Source organism: Macrotis lagotis, chromosome X (assembly GCF_037893015.1).
Source record: "Macrotis lagotis isolate mMagLag1 chromosome X, bilby.v1.9.chrom.fasta, whole genome shotgun sequence".
In the NCBI taxonomy this organism is placed as follows: domain Eukaryota; kingdom Metazoa; phylum Chordata; class Mammalia; order Peramelemorphia; family Peramelidae; genus Macrotis; species Macrotis lagotis.
Window position 1 is genome coordinate 658,065,347 of NC_133666.1, and position 21,214 is coordinate 658,086,560.

The 21,214-nt window shown below is 41.8% G+C and overlaps 2 protein-coding genes across 3 annotated transcripts in view; both read right to left on the reverse strand.

Annotated features, from left to right (window-relative positions):
• Positions 1 to 14,708, reverse strand: part of LOC141501327 (E1A-binding protein p400-like) — a 143,763-nt gene extending 129,055 nt beyond the window's left edge. The window contains exon 1 of one of the 2 annotated variants that reach the window (XM_074205220.1): positions 14,570 to 14,708. The gene's annotated coding sequence lies outside the window, so the exon portion shown is untranslated. Of the gene's footprint in view, positions 1 to 7,937; positions 14,031 to 14,569 lie in introns of those variants that run through there. The other variant, XM_074205222.1, reaches the window with a different exon arrangement.
• A 790-nt stretch (positions 14,709 to 15,498) lies between these two features.
• The window catches only part of EP400 (E1A binding protein p400), a 135,009-nt gene continuing 129,293 nt past the window's right edge, over positions 15,499 to 21,214 (reverse strand). The window contains exons 51-53 of the mRNA XM_074205228.1: positions 20,579 to 20,725; positions 20,209 to 20,286; positions 15,499 to 18,827 (exon numbers count right to left, since the gene is read on the reverse strand). Of these exons, the coding sequence (XP_074061329.1) occupies positions 18,561 to 18,827; positions 20,209 to 20,286; positions 20,579 to 20,725 (492 nt within the window). The 3' untranslated portion in view covers positions 15,499 to 18,560. The remainder of the gene's footprint in view (positions 18,828 to 20,208; positions 20,287 to 20,578; positions 20,726 to 21,214) is intronic.

Below are 21,214 nucleotides of genomic sequence, written 5' to 3' on the forward strand. Positions count from 1 at the left end.
TCAATTTCCCTGGTGAATATTGGTGCAAAAAAAATTCAAATAAGTACTAGCAAAGACATTACAGCAAAATATCACAGGGATTATACACTATGGCCAGACTGGATTTATACCAGAAATACAGAAATTATTCAGTATAGAAAAATTATGAGCATAACTGACCATATCAATAACAACAAAAATTACGTGATTGTTTCAATAAATACAGAAAATACAACAACCATTCCTATTTTTAAAAAAAGCACTAGATTTTTGGGTTTGGGTTTTTTTTTTTGTTTTTTGGGTTTGTTTACAAGGCAATGGGGTTAAGTGGCTTGCCCAAGACCACACAGCTAGGTAATTATTAAGTGTCTGAGGATGGATTTGAGCTCAGGTAATCCTGCCTCCAAGGCCAGTGCTCTATCCACTGCGTAACTTAGCCTCCCCTAAAAAAAGTACTAGAAAGACACAGGAAGAAATGGAGTTTTCCTTAAAATTATAAGGAGTATCTATCTAAAATCAAAAGCAAACATTTGTAATGGGGATGGACTAGAAACTTTTCTAATAAGATCAGGGATGAAGTAATGATGCTTACTACCATAATTACTATTCAATATTATTTAAAATATTAGCAATTACAGTAAGACAAGAAAAGGAAATTGAAGGAATAATCATAAGCAAAGAAACAAAACAACCATTTGTTTTAGATGACATAATGATTTTTATAGAACCCTAGAGAGTTGACTTAAAAACTAACTGGAATAATTAACAACTTCAGCAAAGATCAACTACTGAAATGGAAACTAAGATAGTTGACTGGGTCTCTCTCAGGAACAAAGAAAACAAGAGTGGCTAAGGTATATGAGTAGAATCTAAGATGTGCACAGAGTAACCTACAGGACCCAGCTCAGCTACTTGCAACAATTCCAGGAAAGCTCTAGAAAGATACCTTTTGGGGATGGATGACTTCAGAAAGCATGTCAAAAATCTTCGAGTGAAATGGTATCAACACAATATATTGGGCCTTCTAAGTTGCCCATTGTAGCAGTACTATAGAAAACTGGAAATATGCATGTGTGTTAACTATCAGATTCTGAAAAGAGAACAAAAGGTTCTAGATGTCCTTGACTGTGTGATGGCAGTTATTGGTTTTCTGATTGGATCTGAGTAGTGACCATTATCAGATTCCTGTGACAGAAGAAGATAAAGAAAAGACTGCTATCGTTAGTCCAGCTAAATTTTAACAATTCAAATGTATGCCTCAAGAAATCTGTGGGGCTCTAGTCACCTTCAAAAAGAATGAAACTGTAATATGAATTATTTTCAAGTGTGGGTACATCTTTAGATGACATCAGTATTTTTGAGAAGACCCTCGAAGTACATGAAGGTAGAATGATGAAAGGGTTGAATCAGCCAGAGGAAAATGGCCTGAAGCTTTCAGTTGACAAATGGTGTTTTTTTAGAGCCTCTGTCAAGTATGTGGGTCAGATGAAATCACAAGATGGTATGAGCACTGACCCAGAAAGGATAGAAGTGCACCTAGCTTGGCCAAAATCCTTTGAGATCTGAAAGTGTTCCTTCAACATGGTTACTATCAAAGCTGGGGCAGCCAGGTGGTGCAGTGCATGAGTCAGGAGTACCTGAAGTCAAATCTGGCCTCAGACACTTAACAATTACTTAGCTGTGTGGCCTTGGGCAAGCCACTTAACCCCTTTCCCTTGCAAAAAAAAAAAAAACAAGAAAAAAACATTATGCTGCTCTTATTAAATCACTGACTGACCTCACTCATGCATGTATGATTGAAAAGATCCTGGAAGAAACACAAAGTTGCTTTGAAGTCAACAAACCCCTCTAGGAAACCTCTGGTCTGACAGGCATGAAGAAACTTAGAGAGTTCATCAATTATTGGACCCATAAACAAGTGCTGGCCTATGTTGATCCAAGCAAGTTTCCTGTCTTACATACAGATGTCAGCTTAGAAGGCTGGGGAATAGTGCTGTAGAAACAAAGTGATGATCACATAGAATTAGCCGCATTTATTAAGACAAGTTTGAATGGCACTGAGACCTCTGATTCCATCCAAAAATTGATGTCTCAGCTTTCAAGTGGGCTATCAAAGATATTTAAAGACTATCTGTATGGAGCAAAATTCCAAATATGGACTGACAATAATTCACTGATTATTTTTTGACCAATGCTAAATTGGATGCTGTTTTCCAGAGATGGGCAGTGGCACTACTTCTGAATTTAGCATTCAATGCTGACCAGGAAAAACCAGGGTGAATGTAGATGCATTGTCCAAAAGACCACTGGAAATCACAGTTGTGGTAATAACTGAAGATGGAGTGGAAGCTCTAAGTAATAATCTAAAAACTGCATTGAAGCAGATAGTGGCACAGTTGAAAGTTTGACTTCCACTAGCCAACATGGGGGCAGCATGAGGGAATCTATGAACCAGCCTTCTTGATCTCATGTCTGTAGATGATAATGCAAAGAGTAGACATGAAGTTGTTCAAGCTAAAAAAGAGAAGTACCAGTCTCCTGAAAACACCTTATTATGGAGAAGTTGGCAGGCACTGGAACTGGGCAACAGAGTCATTCTGGTCTCTAACAGATCACTTATGTGATACCAAGAAGCAGCTGAATAAAATCTCTGTATTATGATTTTGATCATATGGGTCAAGAAAGTAGTCTTATGCCATCATATTTTACTGGCTCATGATGACCACGAATGGCTTGCACCTATTGTGTACAAAAAAGGGTACTACCAGAACTCGGAGAACATAAATACTAGCAAACCTTGGAAACTTGTCTGCACTGATTTCCCATTTGTGGAAGAACATGCCACATATTGATGAGAGCAGATCACTTCACTAGATATACTTGAGCATCTACAGGCAGGAACCAGAAACCCTCTGTAAGTTGCTAAAGTACTGAGGAACAGATCATTCTCATGCTACCAGGACCCCAAAGTGATAACAGCTCTGGTACTGTGCTCTGAGGAATACATTAGGAACAGTGAAATCAGAAGGGAAATCTTAGGGCTCTCAGCAGGTGACTTTCTCATGGTACCATTCCACCTGGTATAATACCAGTGACTTTGTAACCCACTTGTGACTGTTTAGGTAAGATTCATGTTTACCTATTGACTTGTATTTTGAGAGGGAAATGCAAATGTTCATGACCAATATGTTTATTGAGAAATGAAAGAATGCATGAGTTGTATGGAGAATATCACATCATAAGATGAAACTGTGCTTAGTGACATCTTCATTCTAGAAGAATACTAAAAGAAATAAATGGTTCATTGCCAGGCCCTTTGACAAGGTGAGAGTCCTTTTAAAACAGAAAGCACTTAGTTGTGGAGAGGGAAGACAGTTTGCATGTTGACAATGTAGTCCCCGAGATTAGTGGGGTCCAGTCAAGATCATTTATCATAATCACCTATTACCAAATGGTGAGTTAGTGGGCCTCTTCATTTCCCATCTGGCTTCTCCAACATACCCCAAAAACCTTGTCTTTTTGCAAGAACCTATCAGCCACACAAATCACAGGTCAGCAGTTTCTGCCCCTGGGACCCCTCCCTCCCTCCTTCTGATTGGAGGGAGACCTCTCCTCCCACAGCCTCATTTATAAGCCCGGGTCTGTCATCTCTTTATTTGCCACGTGGCTTTCCCAGTATGATGGGAAAATTTTCTTTTCTCCCCTATAGTTTTTTTTGTGTTGGCTTAGATTGTGAGTTCCTTAAGAAAAAAAGATTGTTGGGTTTTTTTTGATCCCCAGCAATATGTTTATGACTCCTGGATGGGCAGGAGGGGGCTGAGAGAAACCTTAAAGCTGCCCTCTAGCCTCCTCGGGACCAGACAACTCCCTCAGAACAGGAGCACTACTAGCCAACCTGAACTCCTTACAAGGTCTTAGTTAGGTAGATAAGACTATCATCCTAATGAGGATTAGGATCATCTCTTACCATCCACTAGTACATGTAGAGGTCAGCAGTTACCCACTGACCTAACTGATGTCCCAAGTGAAACAGATTAGATGGTGATCTATGTAATCAGATGAGAACTCTAGTCCTAAACATGATGAATATAATTAAATGTTCCTAAAAGTAGGTATTGTTCAGGTATCCCTCTGTTGATTCTATTTCCATGTTGTGTTCTTTTTTTATATTGACATTGTACCTGTTTTACGGCTCCGTTAGTCTATAAACCTTGCGTAATTGTCTGACTGGTCCATCATGTGGTTTAGCAGGTCTATCACTGTTAAGATTTGTTTATGGCCATGTGCTAGCTTCTGTGACCTGTGCATATGACAAGTGTCATGCATGTGACTTATGTCTGTGATCAGCAAAACAAATTGCCAAGTGACACTCCACACTGTACTGTGTCTCCTGTGGACTGTTACTATCTTTTTACTGTACAGGGTGCTTTAAGGTTACTTCCCTGGATGTTGCTTAATGACTTTGTGTGTATGTGTGTGTATAGATATAGATATATAGATATCATAAATATAACAGAGTATATAACCTCTTTTGTATATTTAAATATATTGGTGAAAATTGGTATAAAGCACAGGTTATCAACTTGACTGAAGGCAAGGGTTTTTTGCCCAGTGCAAAACTGGGGGTCTTTTAAGGATCTCTTTGGAGAAAGAGAAATGAGAACAAGGAGAAAAGAGGGAGGTACTGCCCAAACCCATCAGCCTCCAAACTGCACATACACAAAACAGCAGGGTGAGTGTATAAAGGGCGCAACATCTTTAGTCCCCCTCTCCAAACCCAAGCCTCCACTGCAGACCACGAGAGACAAAAATGATGGTGTTTATGGAGTTTTTTTTTTTTATTTATTGTGAGGGTTCATCAGCCAGCTGGAGCACTAAGATGAAAGAGCACTAAGATATCCTTACTCCAACTCTTAATTTGAGCAGTGTATTGTATCAGCCACCTATTTCTGTGTCCTTTTATTTTTATTCTGTCAAAGGCTACATTTGATAGCTCTAATTCTATTTCTCCAGGAGTCAGAGAGGAGACCATATCCTTTCTGGAAAGACCTGCATGAACTGATACTGAGGAAAGTGAACAAAACCAGAACATTGTACATGTTAACAGCAACATTTTGTGATGATCAGTTACGATGGACTTAGCTCCTCTTGGCAGTTGTTTTTTTTTTTTCCCTTTACTTTTGACTCTTCTTTCACAACATGACTAACAGGGAAATATGTTAAACATGATTGTACCTATATCAGATTATTCACTATCAGAAGGAAGGTAGGAAGGTAGGCAGGGAAATGTGGAACTCAAAAGTTGACAAAAAGATGAATGTTGAAAACTAGGCTTCCATATAATTGGAAAAAATAAAATAGAACAAAAGAAAATCCAAAAAGAAAAAAGAAATCAGGCTGGAAAGGTAAGTCAGAGCCAGAATTTCAGAGGGCCTTATATATGCCAGTATGAGAAATTTACATTTTGTTCTCTGGGAAATAAATAGTAAATGGGAATTTTTTTGAGCAGAGAAGTGACATGGTCAAACCTAATCCCTAGTCTTTCAATGGAAGTGCAAAGTATTGTTTATGGAGAAATAAGACTGGAGGTAAGGAAACACATTAAGTAGGAAGCTATCACAACTGTTGGGGGATGAAATCCTTGCACTACCATGCTAAATGTGTGCAATGAGAAGGGATATAAAGTATGCTATGGAGAGAGACAAGCTCTGACAACTTATTGGATGGAGGGAGATGAGAGAAGCTACTCACTTATCCTCTTCTGTAAAATGAAGAGATTAGATTAGATTTTGATTCCTCATATTATCTTGAAGCTCTAAATCTATGACCCTATGAAAGGGTCCTGTAGAACCAAAAGAATAAGCACAAAGGCTTCAAATAAATGGAAAAAATATAGTATAAAATGTCTAAACCCAGATTGAATGAAATATCAGATTATGGAAGTAATCCAAGTTCCAAAGTCCAAGAGTATAGGAATCTTTTTTCAAAGAGCTCAATCTGGAGCGGCACTCTCAAGAGAAGGGAAATCCACTTGCTTCAGTCCCTTTGAGATTCTTTGTCTTCCAGTTTTAAGAGAGATGAACAACGCCAACTCTACTTGTGGTTACCAAAAGAAAAAAAAAGTCTCTGGGAAGTAACCTACATGTAGAATTATGTCACCCATTCCCAGATTGCTACACTAGAGTTCAGGGGAACTTCCCTTTGGATGAGAGCTGGGATCCTTTCTTGTCTAAGGGAGTTACTTCAATACCATGAGCTCCTTTAATCTGTGTTGTCTGAGATGTGTACTCAATTTCATACATTCTGTGATTTGTTTTGCTATGAACTTAAATGAGTTTCCTTGCTATTTACTATGTGTATTCATTATGGAACTGGCATTTGATGGGAAAATAGCGAAATCCTGAATACAAAGCTTGGGAGTCCTCTGCTCCCCATTAAGAAGTAGTGATCAAAAGTTTAGCCTGAGCCTGAAAACCATATGCCCTCAATGAACAACATTTAAAGGAGGAGATTAAGAATTCTAGTTTCATGCCCTCTCTCTCTCTAAAGAGAGAAGAGTCAGCTTCTGGCAGTCTCCCTTGGAGAACAATGGGAGGAGAAAAACAGAATCACCTATTACTGCCTTTTTGAAAACCACAAAGGATGCCTAAGCTCCATATGGGGAACAGCCTTGATTCAATTGGAATGACCATCTTATAGTTCTGAAGGACAGATGTTGAAAAGCACTTTACTTTTAAGTAGAGAGATGGGAACTAGCTGTGGAATGTGAAATCCACCGTGATTCCAGATCTCTTCTTTGGTTGGCTCTGCTTGAGCTGATGATGTGGACTGATGACATTTTGTTTTTCATTCTTGAAGAGGATGATGACAACTAGGAGACGCTCCTGGATGCAGCAATTGCCTAAGGTCACACAGCTACTAAGTGTCAAATGTCTGAGGTTGGATTCGAATTATTGTCCTCCTGACTCCAAAGCCAGTGCTCTATCCACTGTACCATCTAAGCTTTAAAGGAAACTAGAAATTCTAAGAGACAGAGATGAGAGCATTATATATATGAGGGATAGGAGGTGAAATAGCCAGTGTGAAAACAAGCAAGAAATTCAGTTTGGCTGGACTGTAGGGAACATGAAGCAGGTGAGCCTGGAAAGACAGATGAGAATCAGGTTATGACGTCTTCTAAATGAAAGAGTTCACATTCCATTCTAGTGGTGGTAGAGAGGTGCTGAAATTTTTTAAGCTGGAGAGTATTTAGGAACATCACTTTGGTGGTTCTGTGGAAGATGGAGTGGAGAGAAAAGAGATTTGAGGCAAGGAGATTATTGAGGCTATTGCAATAGTTCAGTAGAGAGGTGAAAAAGGCCTGAACCAGGATGGTTGTAGTGAAGGTAGAAAACAGAAGGATTGAGGCAAGTTGTAGAGGTTGTATTAACATGATTTGGCAACTTATGGTCTGTTGTATCAGCAGACACAGCTGGGAGCAACTAAGAAAAGCTGGACTAAGGCATAAAAGGGGGTCAGGGTCAGGACTGGAGATATAGATTTGGTAGTAACTTATAAAGATTTAATATTGTTAATATTGGAAGAGTTAATGTTGAAAGATATGATAATATCTAAGCTTACCTAAGGAAAAAACATAAACAGAAAAGAGTCAAGAGGGTTGAAAAATGAAGTCCTGGAGAAAGCCAACATTTATGAGGCATAAGGAACAAGAGGAGAAAGTGGAAGAAAGGAAGGATTATGTAGTGGAGATTCACTTTCAGATGCAATCTGTTATTTGTTTAGGAACATGTTCATGATGTCAAGTTCAGCACTAAAAGGAAAATGTGAAAAAAAAAAATTTGACTATTCATAGAAACAAAGGAAGGAGACTGTTTCACAAATGGGAGAGGTAATCAATAGAGGCAAATGCTACAGAGAAAATGATGTTAAAAGAAAAAGCTAATGGAGTTGAATATTACCTGGTTCCAAAGACCTTTTGAGAGAGTACTTCTAATATTGTTAAAGTCAATCAGAATGAATAGTGAGCTGATGGTAAGGTCATGCAAACAGTGTATACAATCTTCTTCCTAGAAAAGTTTGGTAGTAAAGGAAAGGAGGCAGCATGCTAGTTAGCTTGAGAAGGTGGTAGGACTTTTAGATATGGTCTGTGAAAAGGGGACACTATAGATTTTATTCAGATGTAATACTGCATGGCCCTCCTGTGTTGGGCCTGGGATCTACATCACTGGAAGGAACTCCTAAATCCCTGATGTTACAGAGCCACTGGAATGCATGCCATATATAATGCTCACTAGAGTTGGATGTTTTTGTTTGTGTTATTGCCTGCCCTCCCACCCACCTCTTGGCCTAAGCTTGTCTTTTCCTCATTTTCTGTCTCTCAGAATTCCTGGCTTTTCCTGGGACCCGCCATCGCTAGTCTCTATCTTGTGTTTCTGTAGTCTCCTCTACTGGAATGTCAGCTCCTCAAAGGCAGAGGCTATTTTGATCTTCTCTTTGTATTCTCATTTGTTGGCACAGTCCCTGGTACACAGTAAATATTTAAGAAATGCTGGCTGGTTGATTGCCTGCTTGGAATCCCTTCTTTCTATCCTCCAAAGCCCAGCTCACAATCCCCCATCTTACCTGATTATGTGTCCCAAAGTGTCTTCTTCCTTTGAATACCTAAATTGCTTATTATATAAACCATTTACTCAGTACACAACATAAATTTCTTTGTATTGTTAACAGTCTTAGTGTATGTTTTACTTACCCATAAAGATTTGTTCACTCCTTGATGATGCTCTCATTACCCCACAGAACCCATTCCCAGTGTCACTCACATATAGACATATATACATATGTGCATATATTCAATATAACTGAAAAACTGAACTGAAAAATCTGAAAATTATTGAATCAGATTCTAGAAACAAAATTTTAAAGCATCAGATAGGAAGAGTCAGGGTCCTCTGATCACTTCTAATCACCAATTACTGCCCCACATTTAATTTTAAGAATTGGTCATTACATCAGTGTAGGCATCCTCTTCACCAATGTCTATCAACAACTCTTCCACATGTTGGTATTCTGGTTCACAAAAGTTACTACAAACAAAAAAAAAAAGAAAAAATACATCATCCTCTGGCCAATCTGCTGATTAGGTGAGTGCTTGCCCAACAGACAACAGGCCACATCAGGACTTATCCTTGAAGCTTCTGGCTTGGGTAGAAGACCTGTCACTCCCACAGGTTCAAGAAACTCATGTCTTCTCCAAGTCAAAAGAAGGCATCAAGAGACTTTAGTGAATGCTTCCCTATACATTAAATTAAAAACAAACACAAAAAAACTTTTATTGAGGTATGAGATGAAATTTTTTTTAAATATAAGATTTTTGTTAATTTGTGAAAACTCCCTTTCCTCTTGATAAAAGCATCAAGGGAGGCATGTGTTACAGTGGAAAGAGAACCAGTCCTAGAGCTGGAGGACCTAGGATCAAGTCCGCCTTTGACACTTGCTACCCTAGGCAAATCAGCTAATCACCCTGGATCTCAGTTTCTTCATCTATAAAATGAAGGGGCTGGACTAAATGGCTTCTGAGGTCACTTCCAGCTCTTGATCTAGAATTCTATTATCAAAGGGAGGGATTAGATTTGTAAAGATTATCCTCAAGTAGCAAAATTAGAAGTAATAAGTGGACACCATAAGTAAACTTTGCTTTTTAAAGCCTAAGGTAAGTCCTTCTCTGGCCCTGGGAAGTCCCTGCCTCTCAAAGTGCCTAGTTATGTTTCTGCAAACACTTCAAGGAACTGCCCAAACAAGCCAGAGAGACAGCTATCAAGGAAAGAGAGAGAGAGTACAGTAACTCTCAGGGGCACAAATGACCCTCTCACTTAAAGTTATGTCTGTTTTGGTAAGATAGGACACATCCAAGTCCCCTAATATATGAACTGAAGGAGGTACAAGACCTAGGCCAGGGATGAAAAGGCAGCATGATAATTCCATTTACAAGTAGAATCACAGTGTTAACAGGTTTGGGGGTTCCTCCCTTATTAAAATGACTAAAGAATCAAGGGCAAAAGAATCGATTAGTTCTTATCATTTAAAAAAAAGATCTGGAGGTTTTAAAGAATTATAATTTCTTCAAACAAGTTCACCACAAGTGTTACATAACTACAATGGGAATGAACAGTATATTGTGGCAGTCAAAAAAACTTCATAATCTTGGGGCTATATTAAGAGGCAGTAAATCAAGGGGCGGCTAGGTGGCGCAGTGGACAAAGCACCAGCCCTGAAGTCAGGAGTACCTGGGTTCAAATCCGGTCTCAGACACTTAATAATTACCTAGCTGTGTGGCCTTGGGCAAGCCACTTAACCCCGTTTGCCTTGCAAAAAACCTAAAAAAAAAAAAAGAGGCAGTGAGTCTTGCTGCACACTCTGATCTGGTTGAATTATACCTATTTTACGGGAGCAAGATTGTGGTCAAACTGGAATCTGTCAAGTAGAAGGCATCAAGGATGCCGAGAGGACTGAAAACCATGCCATATGAAGAATGATCGAACGAACTGGGGATGTTTAAGTTAGAATAGAGGGATACAAAGAAAGGAAAGGAAAAGACCCTATGTGTACAAAAATGTTGATAGAAGTCATTTTTTGTGGTAGAGGTTAAGAATTGGAAATTGAGGGGATGCCCACGTTTGGGAAATTGACCAAGTTGTGGCATAGGATTGAGGTAGGAGACCATGGGACTATAATAAATGATCAAGGGGACGGTTTTAGGAAAACTTGAGCAGACCTGAATGAACTGATGCAGTGAAGTGAGCAAAACAAGAACAATTTCTATAATAATGATGTTATTATAAATAAAAAATTAAAAAATAATGATGTTATTATAAAGATCATCATCTGTGAAAAACCTAGAAACTCTGATCAATGAAATGATCCATTATACTCCAAAGGTCTCATGAGATAAAATGCTTTCTACCTCCAGACAGTGAACTAATGTACCCATAGTGCAAAAAGAAGCATTTTTCTTTAATCAAAACATGATTAATGAAAAAATGTTTTGTGACTGTATCTGTATAATGAGTATATTTCTCACTTTCTCAATTGGTGGGGGAGGGGAGAGAGAAGGAAAAGAATGTGGAACTGAAAATAAAAATTAATTTAAGGAAAAAATAAGGAAATATATATATATATATATATATATATATATGAACTGATCCCATTGGTGACCCTACAACCCTGGAAAATATGCTATAACCATTCTCCAAGATTGCATTTTATGTGGGAGGAAATCAAATTAACCCAAAGTCTAGAACCTGATTCACAGTAGAATGTCACCTTACTTGAGTAGAATAAATACAATTCTTTAAAAACAAAAAAAAAGGAATATTTAGAAAAGAATATGACAACTGTCTCCAAGTATTGAAAAAAACTATCATCTGGAAATCTTCATACCAGATTAATGTTTTGGGGTTTTTTTTTTTTGACAGATTTATAAATTGGTAGATTAAAGGTGATGAAATAGACTTAGACCTCAGCAAAGTATGTCCTTCCTGCTACTTTGGAGGTATGGGAAAAGATGCTGGGGGAGGGGTTAATTGAGTTGGATAATGAATTCCAATCTTATTGATCTGGAACAAGCTGACTAGTCAAAGTGAATGTATAGCACATCTTGAATTTTTAGTACCCACTTTGCCTTAGGCCTAAAATGTGTCTCCTCTACTCTGCTCCTATCTGCCACACATTTTAAATGCTAGACCACTTTAAGCATCTACTGTGATTATTCTGATGGGAAAATACAGTTTAAAACTATGAGAAATAATAACCTATTAGAAGGGGCAGCTAGGTGGCACAGTGGATAGAGCACTGGTCCTGGAGTCAGGAGTACCTGAGTTCAAATCCGGCCTCGGACACTTAATAATTACCTAGCTGTGTGGCCTTGGACAAGCCACTTAGCCCCATTTGCCTTGCAAAAACCTAAAAACATAAAATGAAATAATAACCTATTAGAAACTTGGTGAAAGATTATATACATGGAGTCAATAATCTGCAACGGCATTTGATATTGGGATCAAAGAATCTTAAAACTTTTGACAAAGTTTAGGCTTCTTGAAGTCTCTACTAGATACGAGTTAAGAGACTAACAGCTTATATGGAAAAGTGACAAAGATTGCTCCAACACACCTTTACTCCCTTAATCTTAGGCAAATCATTTAACAAGGAGCACCAAGATATAATGACTAAAATGTCAAACTTGAAGTCTGGAAGACTCAGATTTAAATTTGGTATCTGTCAATTAGGCAAATGGCATTTAATCTGTGGGACTTTAACCTCTCTGGGCCTCAGTAAAATAAGAGGGTTGTATTCCAATTAAGGTCACTTCCTAATCCCTATGAATTGTAATTAAGCCAATCTATACATAAGGATTATGTACCTAGTTCCCAGGCAGTATTATACACTATCATTGGTGGTTTTTTTAAAACCCTCTAAATTCTCAAATTACATGCCCATAAGTAAGAGATAAAGTGTCAGTGGCAACTGGCATAGTGGGAACTGACTTTGAAGCCAGGAAGACCTTTTTACAGGTCTGCCTCTGATATATACTAGTTCTGGCAAGTAAGTCACTGAACTTCTCAGTGCTCTCAGAAAATGCCAACATGGATTTGGTAGAGAGTATTTGCTAATCTGGGAGTTCCTTAACAATAGATAAGTCTCCCACTAAAGGAAAGGAGAGATGTCCCGTAAACCCTGACTCTTGTACTACTGATGGCTATTTCTAGAGAAAATTTTTTGTGACAAAGATTATATGGACTCTTTATTCTGTTTCAATTTGTCTGGCTACTCAGGAGGGAGTAATAATGCTCAATTCACCTCTGGACTATCCTTGAAGTAAACTTTCAGAGATATTTAAAAAGGCAAAAATAGTCTTGCTTGTCTCTGAGTTAAATAAAGAGGACACTGCTTCCATTTTGTTCCCTAAAAACAACAAAAAGAATCTTCCACTAAGAACAATTAGAATAGACCCAGAAATGGCACATTAACTTATGTGAGGGGATGAACATTAAGTTCAAGTTAAAGAGATTTAGGGGAAGGGCTTTGATAGGATCCAAGATGAGGAATGAGAATGTATGGTTTAGGGGGAAAGGGATTATTAGCTGGTAGGTAAAACCTGAAACTGATGGGACTAGAATGGGAGAGTGAATGGAGTGTGTTACCTCCTAGAAACAGAAAGAGTGACAGATCTGAAGTTAAGGGGATGAGATGACAACTCTGGTTAAAAGGAATAGGAATTTAGGTGACAATTCTAATGAGAAGGGACATTACTGTAGGGACAGCTCTTGGACAGAGGGGCCTAGGGATGTGATGAAAATTCTAGTCAAAAAAGAATGAAGATAAATATAAGAGATCTGAGCAAAGGGGATGGCATCCCTGATGGCAGATGATGGAATGAACACTTTGGAAGAGAGGTGACAAGAATGAGGTCCACCAGCTAATCAGTCTATCACTGTGCTCATGACAGCTATCAGCCTGTTGTTCAATTAGTTTTCTATTATTGCTTAGGTTACCGCGTAGAATCAGTCCACCCCTGTGTCTATCACCACCAGTCATCCCACAGACGACACCATGGCTGCTGGTCCGTCAACTGCTCTTCCACGTCAAGCGATCTACTCCTCTGTTTCTATCAGCACGCGCCGATGCTCCCGGCTCCCACAATGAGTGTCTCGGTAGCTGTTTACATCACATATCCTGATCAATATGAACGGTCGCCGTCAGCCTACTGCCATTCGCCAGTGCTCTGGATCAGGCTCGGCAGCCCCGAGAAGCTTCTATCAGCGTGCTTGCCAGCGTACCTCAGACTAGCTCCTAGAGTCTTACGTCTGCGCGATAAAGATGAATGGGCTGCCACCGGTGGATCGCGAGGCCCCAGTATTTGATATCAATTATAAGCACGTGCCAGTATTCTAATCTACGGCGATCACGAGGAGCTCGTCCCTGCCGGACTACAACAAGGCTCCGAGGCTGCATCGTCCATGAGAAAGCCGTCCGTCTAGGCCCGCGGCCGGCGCGTGCCACGGTCCGCCAGGACGAGCTCACCGGGTGGCGGCCCGGCCGGCGGGCGTCCCCACCACTCATCGATAGGCTCCCGATAAGGGGGTTTCCCTGCCCACCTGTCACTCCCCATGCTCCCCCGCGGGGAGGGCTGTCTCCCCTCGCGTCAGGGGGTCCCCGGCGCCGCGGCCCCGGTCCTCCTCGGGCCACCGTTCCGCCGTCCGCCGTCCGGCCCGCGGGGCCCGTGGCCGCTCCCGGCCGGCCCACCCGCCGCCCAGCCCGCGGCCGCCGGCTCCCCGCCTCCCCCCGGCCCTGCCCGGGGCCGCTCACCGCAGCCCCCGCCGCCTCCGTCCCGGGCCTCGCTGGCGCCGCCGCTCCGCGTCCTCGTCCGAAGGCGGGAGGCGGCGGGCCCACGTGCTGCGGCCACCCCGCCCCCCGCCCCCCGCGGCTCCGGGCGCGGCCCCTCCCCCACGCCAGGCCTCGAGGGGCCGGGCCCGGCCGGCGGCCCAGAGGGCGGAGGCGCGCGGGAGGGCGGCGCGGGCCCGGGCCCCCCACTCACCGGCGGGCTGACGGGAGCTCCATGGGCGCGGCGGCGGCGGCGGTGGCAGCGGCGCCGCCTCCTCCTGCGCCTCCTCCGCCTCCGCCTCCTCTCCGCGAGCACAAAGCCAGGCCCGCCGCCCCGCCCCCCGCCCTGCGGCACCTGTGCGCACGCGCGGCGCCGGGAGGCCCCAGCCCGGCGGGCGGGGCGCGAGGCGGGGCGGCGGCTGTCCCGCGGCGGGCCGGCGGTCGGGGCGCCCGGACCGGGAGCCCCCCCCCGCCGCGCAGGCGCAGCGAGCTCCCGGGCGGATGGCGGCGGGCCGAGCCGGGACCCACCACGGCGCATGCGTCGGATGGGCGGGGGGAGGGGGCCGAGGGCCGGCCGGGCCCGGGCCCGGGGCCCCGTCGCGGCCCCCTCGGAGCGGAGCCCGGGTGGCGGCGGCCTCCCCCGCACAGGGGGACGCGCGGCCCAAGCCCTCCCGGCCGCCGCCGCCGCCGCCGCCGGCCCTCCCGGCGCTCACGTCTAGCGGCCAACGCGCGCCGAGCGCCCCGACGCCCGGGCCTGGGGCCCGGCCCCGCTGGGGGGGCGGGGCGGGGCCTCTCGGACTCCCTCCCTCCCTCCCTCCCTCCCTCCCGGGGAGCCCACCACGACCCCGCCAAGGGGGGGCGCCCCGCCGGCTCCGGGCGCAGATCCGGGGGGCCCGGGCGCTTGGCCTTGCCAGTCCGCAGCGGCCCCCATGCCACAGTGTGTGCCAGGGCACGGAGCGGCCGGCTGCCAGGATGGTGATGGAGATGGTGGTGAGGATGGTGATGAGGGCGGCGGCGGCGGCGAGGGCGATGCGGCTCCGCATCCCGGGCCTCCCTGCCCGGCCCCACCGCCCCCTGCCCCGGGCCCCTGCCCCGGGCGGAAGGCCTGCCGCCCGGCTTTCTACACCTGCCTGACCCCCTCCTCACCAAGAGCATTTACAGAACATCTCTCCAGCTCTTCCCCAGAAGCAAGAATTGACCACAGGCCTCTGCCTACACCAGGTGAGAAGGCAGCTTGTTTTGCAGGCAAATAATGAAGATTTAGTGTTTTATTATCACTAAAATACTGTGCTAGGAAAAACAAAACAAAGATTTATAAAAAAGGACACTTTATTATACCTTTTATCTGGTAGGATGTCAGTGCTCTTTAAAATCCTACTATTCAAGTACAAATGTTTATGTTTACAAAGTATTTACAATTTCAACCTTGTTCCTGTATGTTTTAAAACACAACAGCTAACCGGTTACAGTGTTGTTTTGAAGCCAGCATTTTTATTTATTAAAAGAAAAACCATTCCCCCTCGAGGCACAACATCTGAACAGCACTGGATGCAGGCAATGTGCTTCCCCACTGAATGTTTTACAACACTGTCTAACCTGAATGAAAACAAATGTCTCTTAGAGAATAGCTGGGTAACTGGTTTCAATGGTGGCCGAAGTACAATCTCACAACGATTTTGCTGCTGTGTTCCCAAATTCACCCTTGAATCATTATATTGCAATAAGAGGGCCTGATTTGCATGGTAATACAGAATTTTTGCTAACAGTAACAGTCTGAAACTTCCTAGACAACTTTGCTGAACCCAACTTCATTATTGTCTTAAAAACAGAAAGCTTGGCCTTTCAAACCTGAAGCTGCGGAACTGGATGAGTCAGAACACTGGGGATGGAGTGTAAGTACTCAAAGGACTGCATGGACGTAACCTTTCCTTGCTCTCTCCTCTTAGACGTGTATGCTCATGAGCTTGTCAAGTCAACTTCTGTGTTATTAGGATTACTGACATTTAACTAAAATCTCCTTGCCAAGAATCTGGGGACAATCAGATTCCTGTTCACCAGTAGTGACAGGGGCAAGAATTACATACAGCAATTATAAAAACACGACTATTTAAACTTTTAAAAGCTTTTCTGCAATTGGCTCTAAGTTGTCTACCCAGACTGCTATAGGATAATAGGGGGCTTTTTATTCGAACAATTAATTACCTTTTGGGAATTACTGAGCATTTCTAAAATTAAATGCATTTAAATTCTATCATCATTTTAAAAGGTTCACTTTGAAGATCTAAAGAAAAAAACTAGCAGGGTGGGAAAATGGAAATAAGTATGGACAATTCCTATACATTTTAATTCTGCAAGTTTAGAATACTTGTAATATTTGAAACTGTCATACTGAAAAAGCAGCATGCACAATGACATTTTCATTTCAAGTAATTCTGTATGAACAATTCACTTGAAAATCAAAATTTTTACAAATTATGAAATCCCATAAAAGTAGTGAGTTGTTTAAGTACTCCAGCCTTTTTCAAACAACTTCAATTTTAGGATTCTTAAACGTATGCTCTTTACTATCTTTCTAACCTACTTACTTAGAGCTAGAAAAGAGTTTGATTACGTCCAAATAATTCTGCAGGATGCTAGCTTTTTTTAATTGAAAAGTGGATTAATTTCTTTGACAAATTACTTAAAATAAGAAAACTTAAAAAATGCATTTACAGAGGAAAAATAGATTTTTCAATAAAAAAAAATTTAACTTTTGAATGTTATAAGACATAAAACTGGCATTTGTTAAAGAAAAAAAGTATACCCTTAACCTTTCTCTGGATGTAAAGGTACTATTTAGGCTTTTTCCCTTTGCATACTAAAAATATGGCAAGAGATATGTTTGTAAAATGCCATCATCAACCAGCATAGCCATTTAACATTCCATCCACTGCCTTCCCTTATTTAAAACAAACATCATCAACAAAAAACCCTGCAACAGGAATCTTCCCTTTTTTTTCCTTCAATTATCATACAGCTCCACAAGTAGTAGCTGGTTAAGGTTCTCCCCTTTACTAGGCTGAACCAAGATTTGCTCAAGTAGAAACCCTGGAAAATGAAAATGCATGACTGCCCAGAATATCCTCCTTGATAAGACTAGCATAGTTTGGTTTTTTTCAATGTATTAAAAATTTGTACACATTTACAATGCATAGATCACTTGATCTATTTCTGGACCCTAAGATGCTCCATCTACATATGAACATATGTGAATATAGAATGCTTCCCAGCTTCCCCACAGCCTGAACATCAGAATGTTCTTGCTGTGTCCACTCTCATCTCTCTATTTAGCTCTTCATCTACATAAACTGAGATTCAGGTCACCATGGAGTATAATAAAGCAATAAAACAGGGGGTACCTATGACACTTGAGTTCTAACTAATCCAAGACCTCAGAGTCCCATCACTTCTCTGAACCAATCTAAAGCAGCCCAATGCATATGAAATAAGCCAATAGACAAAATACAGGGAATGCGCCTAAAATGTGCTTTGATGAATAGCATTACCAAACATTTCCTTTAAAAGTATGAAAACAAATCACTTTTAGAAAGCACAGAACACAATGGCTACTCTTTGGAATGAAAACTCAATTATAGGTGACTGACTCTAGCTGTTCCCTCCACTAAAAGGACCATGGTTTGTCTTTTCTGGATAAGGTGGAAGAATTAATTTAAAGTCTTATCTAGAATTTTTTTAAGTTTAAAAAAAAAGACTTCCGATTTTAGGACCCACTGCACAAACCAATTAGCACAAATGTAATGTGCAAAATATTGTATTACTACAAAGAAATTCTACTAAGTGGCTATCAAAACCCAGTACTAGTGCTCTGGAGAAAACACTGCCATGAATGAAGAAGGAGAGTACTGATCACCATGGTCATTATTTCCATTAGTTATACAGTACAGAGAAGCTTTCAGGAAGGATCACTTTTCTGTAAGAGAAGGATACACTTTAATAAAATAATTACACTACTTTGTTTTGACAAGAATTTTCCAAAGGTCAGGTGTTTTGGTGTGAAATGTTTCCAAGATTCAGAAATAAATAAAATGTCCTCTATAAAGACAGTGGTTTTCTGCCTTAAGCCCAGGAAATAGAAAGGGTATGCCTATTTTGCAGCTGGAGCTTGACCAAAGAAAACGAATATCCCCACTTTCCCCATGCTTGGCTCAACTAGGCTTGTTAGCTGTCTTTAACCTGACAGTCGACATTCTCATTTGTAACTTAGCCTGCTGACTCTGGCCATCAGAGCTGGCTGGCCCCTGGGCGGGGTTGGGTACACCTGGGGCCTGAAGCTGCGTGGAGGCTGTTGTCACCACCTGCTGTTGGAGGAGTTTCTGCTGAACCACCTGAGCTGTTGCAGTCACTGCAGGGATCATTTGGACCTGCTGACCTGCAGTTGTTGCTTGAGAGAGTGTCACGGTCTGTGGTGACGCCTAGCCCAGAGAAAAGAAAAGACAAGCTAACTGAAAAATCTCACATATGTTATGAATATGCTACAACAGAAACAAAACCAAAAAAGGGGTGTGGCTAGGGCCTTTGGGAGGAAGAACTAATGAGAAGCTTCTTTGAAAACTCTTAATTCTTAGATGTAGAAGTAGAAGGAGCCTCAGGCATGCCTTCATGGTACGGATGAGGAAACTGAGTCCCAGAGTGGGGAACGTCTTGTCGAAGGTTGCACAGGGAGGAAGTGGCAGGGCTGGGTCTATCTCCCTAGGAACCAATGACTTCCAACCCTGTGTCCTTTCGACTGTGCCACACTGGCTCACTCCATGGATGAATTTGTGAAACCATAAAACTTCAAATTAAGGCTATACATGTTTTCTATTTCCTCCACCCCCTTCTCCAGTAATTTATCAGTTTTTAGGGGCAGGGACTCTTCCAATTTTGTCTTAAGATCTCTAGAACCTAGTACAGGGTCTTGCACATAGTAGATGATTAAAAAGTTTTTGTTAATGAATTCATTTAAAGTGAGGCCTTCAGCTTCCAGCAAGATGTAAATGAGAAAAAAATAAAATCCCTGCTTTCATATAGTCCCCAGGTAGTCTGAATGGCTATAATTGCCATTGTATAACACTAAAGCAAAATGAAAGAATACATATTATCAAGACTTTACGTCCTTGAGAAAAAGATAAAGACCTCATCCAGGAAATGAACACATGGTCTACTTCTGCAGAGTTTAAGATGCTTTCGCTTGCCTGCGTCTGTGCTAGGACTTAATCTTAAGAGCAATAGAGCAATTTTTGTCAGAAATTGTTTTTTTAAAGAGATACTGTGGCACAGCTGTCAGTCACGGAGTTGAGATTCACCCCAAAGGCAATGGAAGGCCCCAGCAGGGGCAAGCAGCCTGCAACAGAGCACATGTAAGCTGTGATGGAGAAATGGTGGAAAGGATGTAATCAAAGAAATGTATGTGTGAGAAAGAAACTGGGCCAATCCCTGTGATGGGGGGAAAGGATAACCAAGGGGCAGCCTGTATGCTCCCTTGGCATCCTGGCCACATCAAGAGGAAGGGAAAAAGGCCATCTGTTCACTGAGTGAACAGGATGGGCAGGCACAATGGGGTGGCAATCTGTATCCCTGGAGAGAATACCCACAACTGGTTAAGTCAACAAGCTCTCTGAGTATAGAAAACATGGGCCCTACTTTTTTGGTTAAGACTCCATTTTCATGAGGAGCCAAAAAAAGATGATCATGTAACAGAACACAGATTATTCTGGACTTCATAAAAAAGACTGAAAAATAAGTCTAAGCTACATACACGCCAAAAAAAAAATGCCACGTGTTATCAATATTCAAGCTGTTTTCCAATCTTACCTGCTGAGAAGCAGAGGCCACTTGCTGAATACTGGCCACAGCTGTTTGCTGTTGAACTACTTGAGGAAGCTTTGCAACCTTCAATATAAAAAAGTCTGATTACAAGAAATTCACAGACACTGTATCACTAACTAGTATCCTTTCCTTCATCCTCAATTATTTTTGTTCAAAAATAATTATCATCAACAAGGTTCAATTTATATTTCCTTGCGACCTGAATCTTCAACAACTGTTAATTCATCATAACCTAAAGTTGAAAAAAATATATAGTCTAGATTTCCTAGTTTTGCAGATTGTACATATATCCAAAATTACTACTCTGGAAAGATCCAGATCAACTACTGCACCTGGAATGGTAATAGATACTCACTTGTATCTGGGTTTGCACTTGCTGGGTCCCTGCTAATTTCTGAGCCTGGGAAATAGGTGTAGTAAGAAATTGGGTTTTAATTGCTGGCTGGGTAGCATAGGTTACTTTCTGTTGTTGGCCTTGGGCAGTTATCTGTTGTGCAGTTATCTGAAAGAAAGACATGATTCTAAACAACACCAATTAAGATTTGATTTAAAAAACAAAAACACTCACCAGCTATAAAGAAAACAGTCGATTTAAATTAAAAATTAACTTTAAAGGGATTATCATTTTTAGATTACCTCTTCCTTTAAGGATTTGCGATTTCATCAACATAAGCAACATAAGATCCACTATCTCAGATCATGACCCCTCTACAAGTTGAAAGACAGCTACCAAGCATTGATGTAGACCAAAAAAAAAAAAAAACTATCATTCATCCAATCTAGTGATAAGTTCCCCCCTTGACAAACACTTGAAAGACCACATGCAGTCTACCATCTGGTCTATATGTAAAAGCTTTTCAGATCTGCCAAAGCTTTTTGAAAGTAAAAAAATAAAAGAATTTTCTTTTTTGGTTTGGAAGAGTAGCCTCAACTATAAAATCCATGTGAAGGACACAAAACAACTGTACTTTTGTTGTAGCCCTAGGGATAC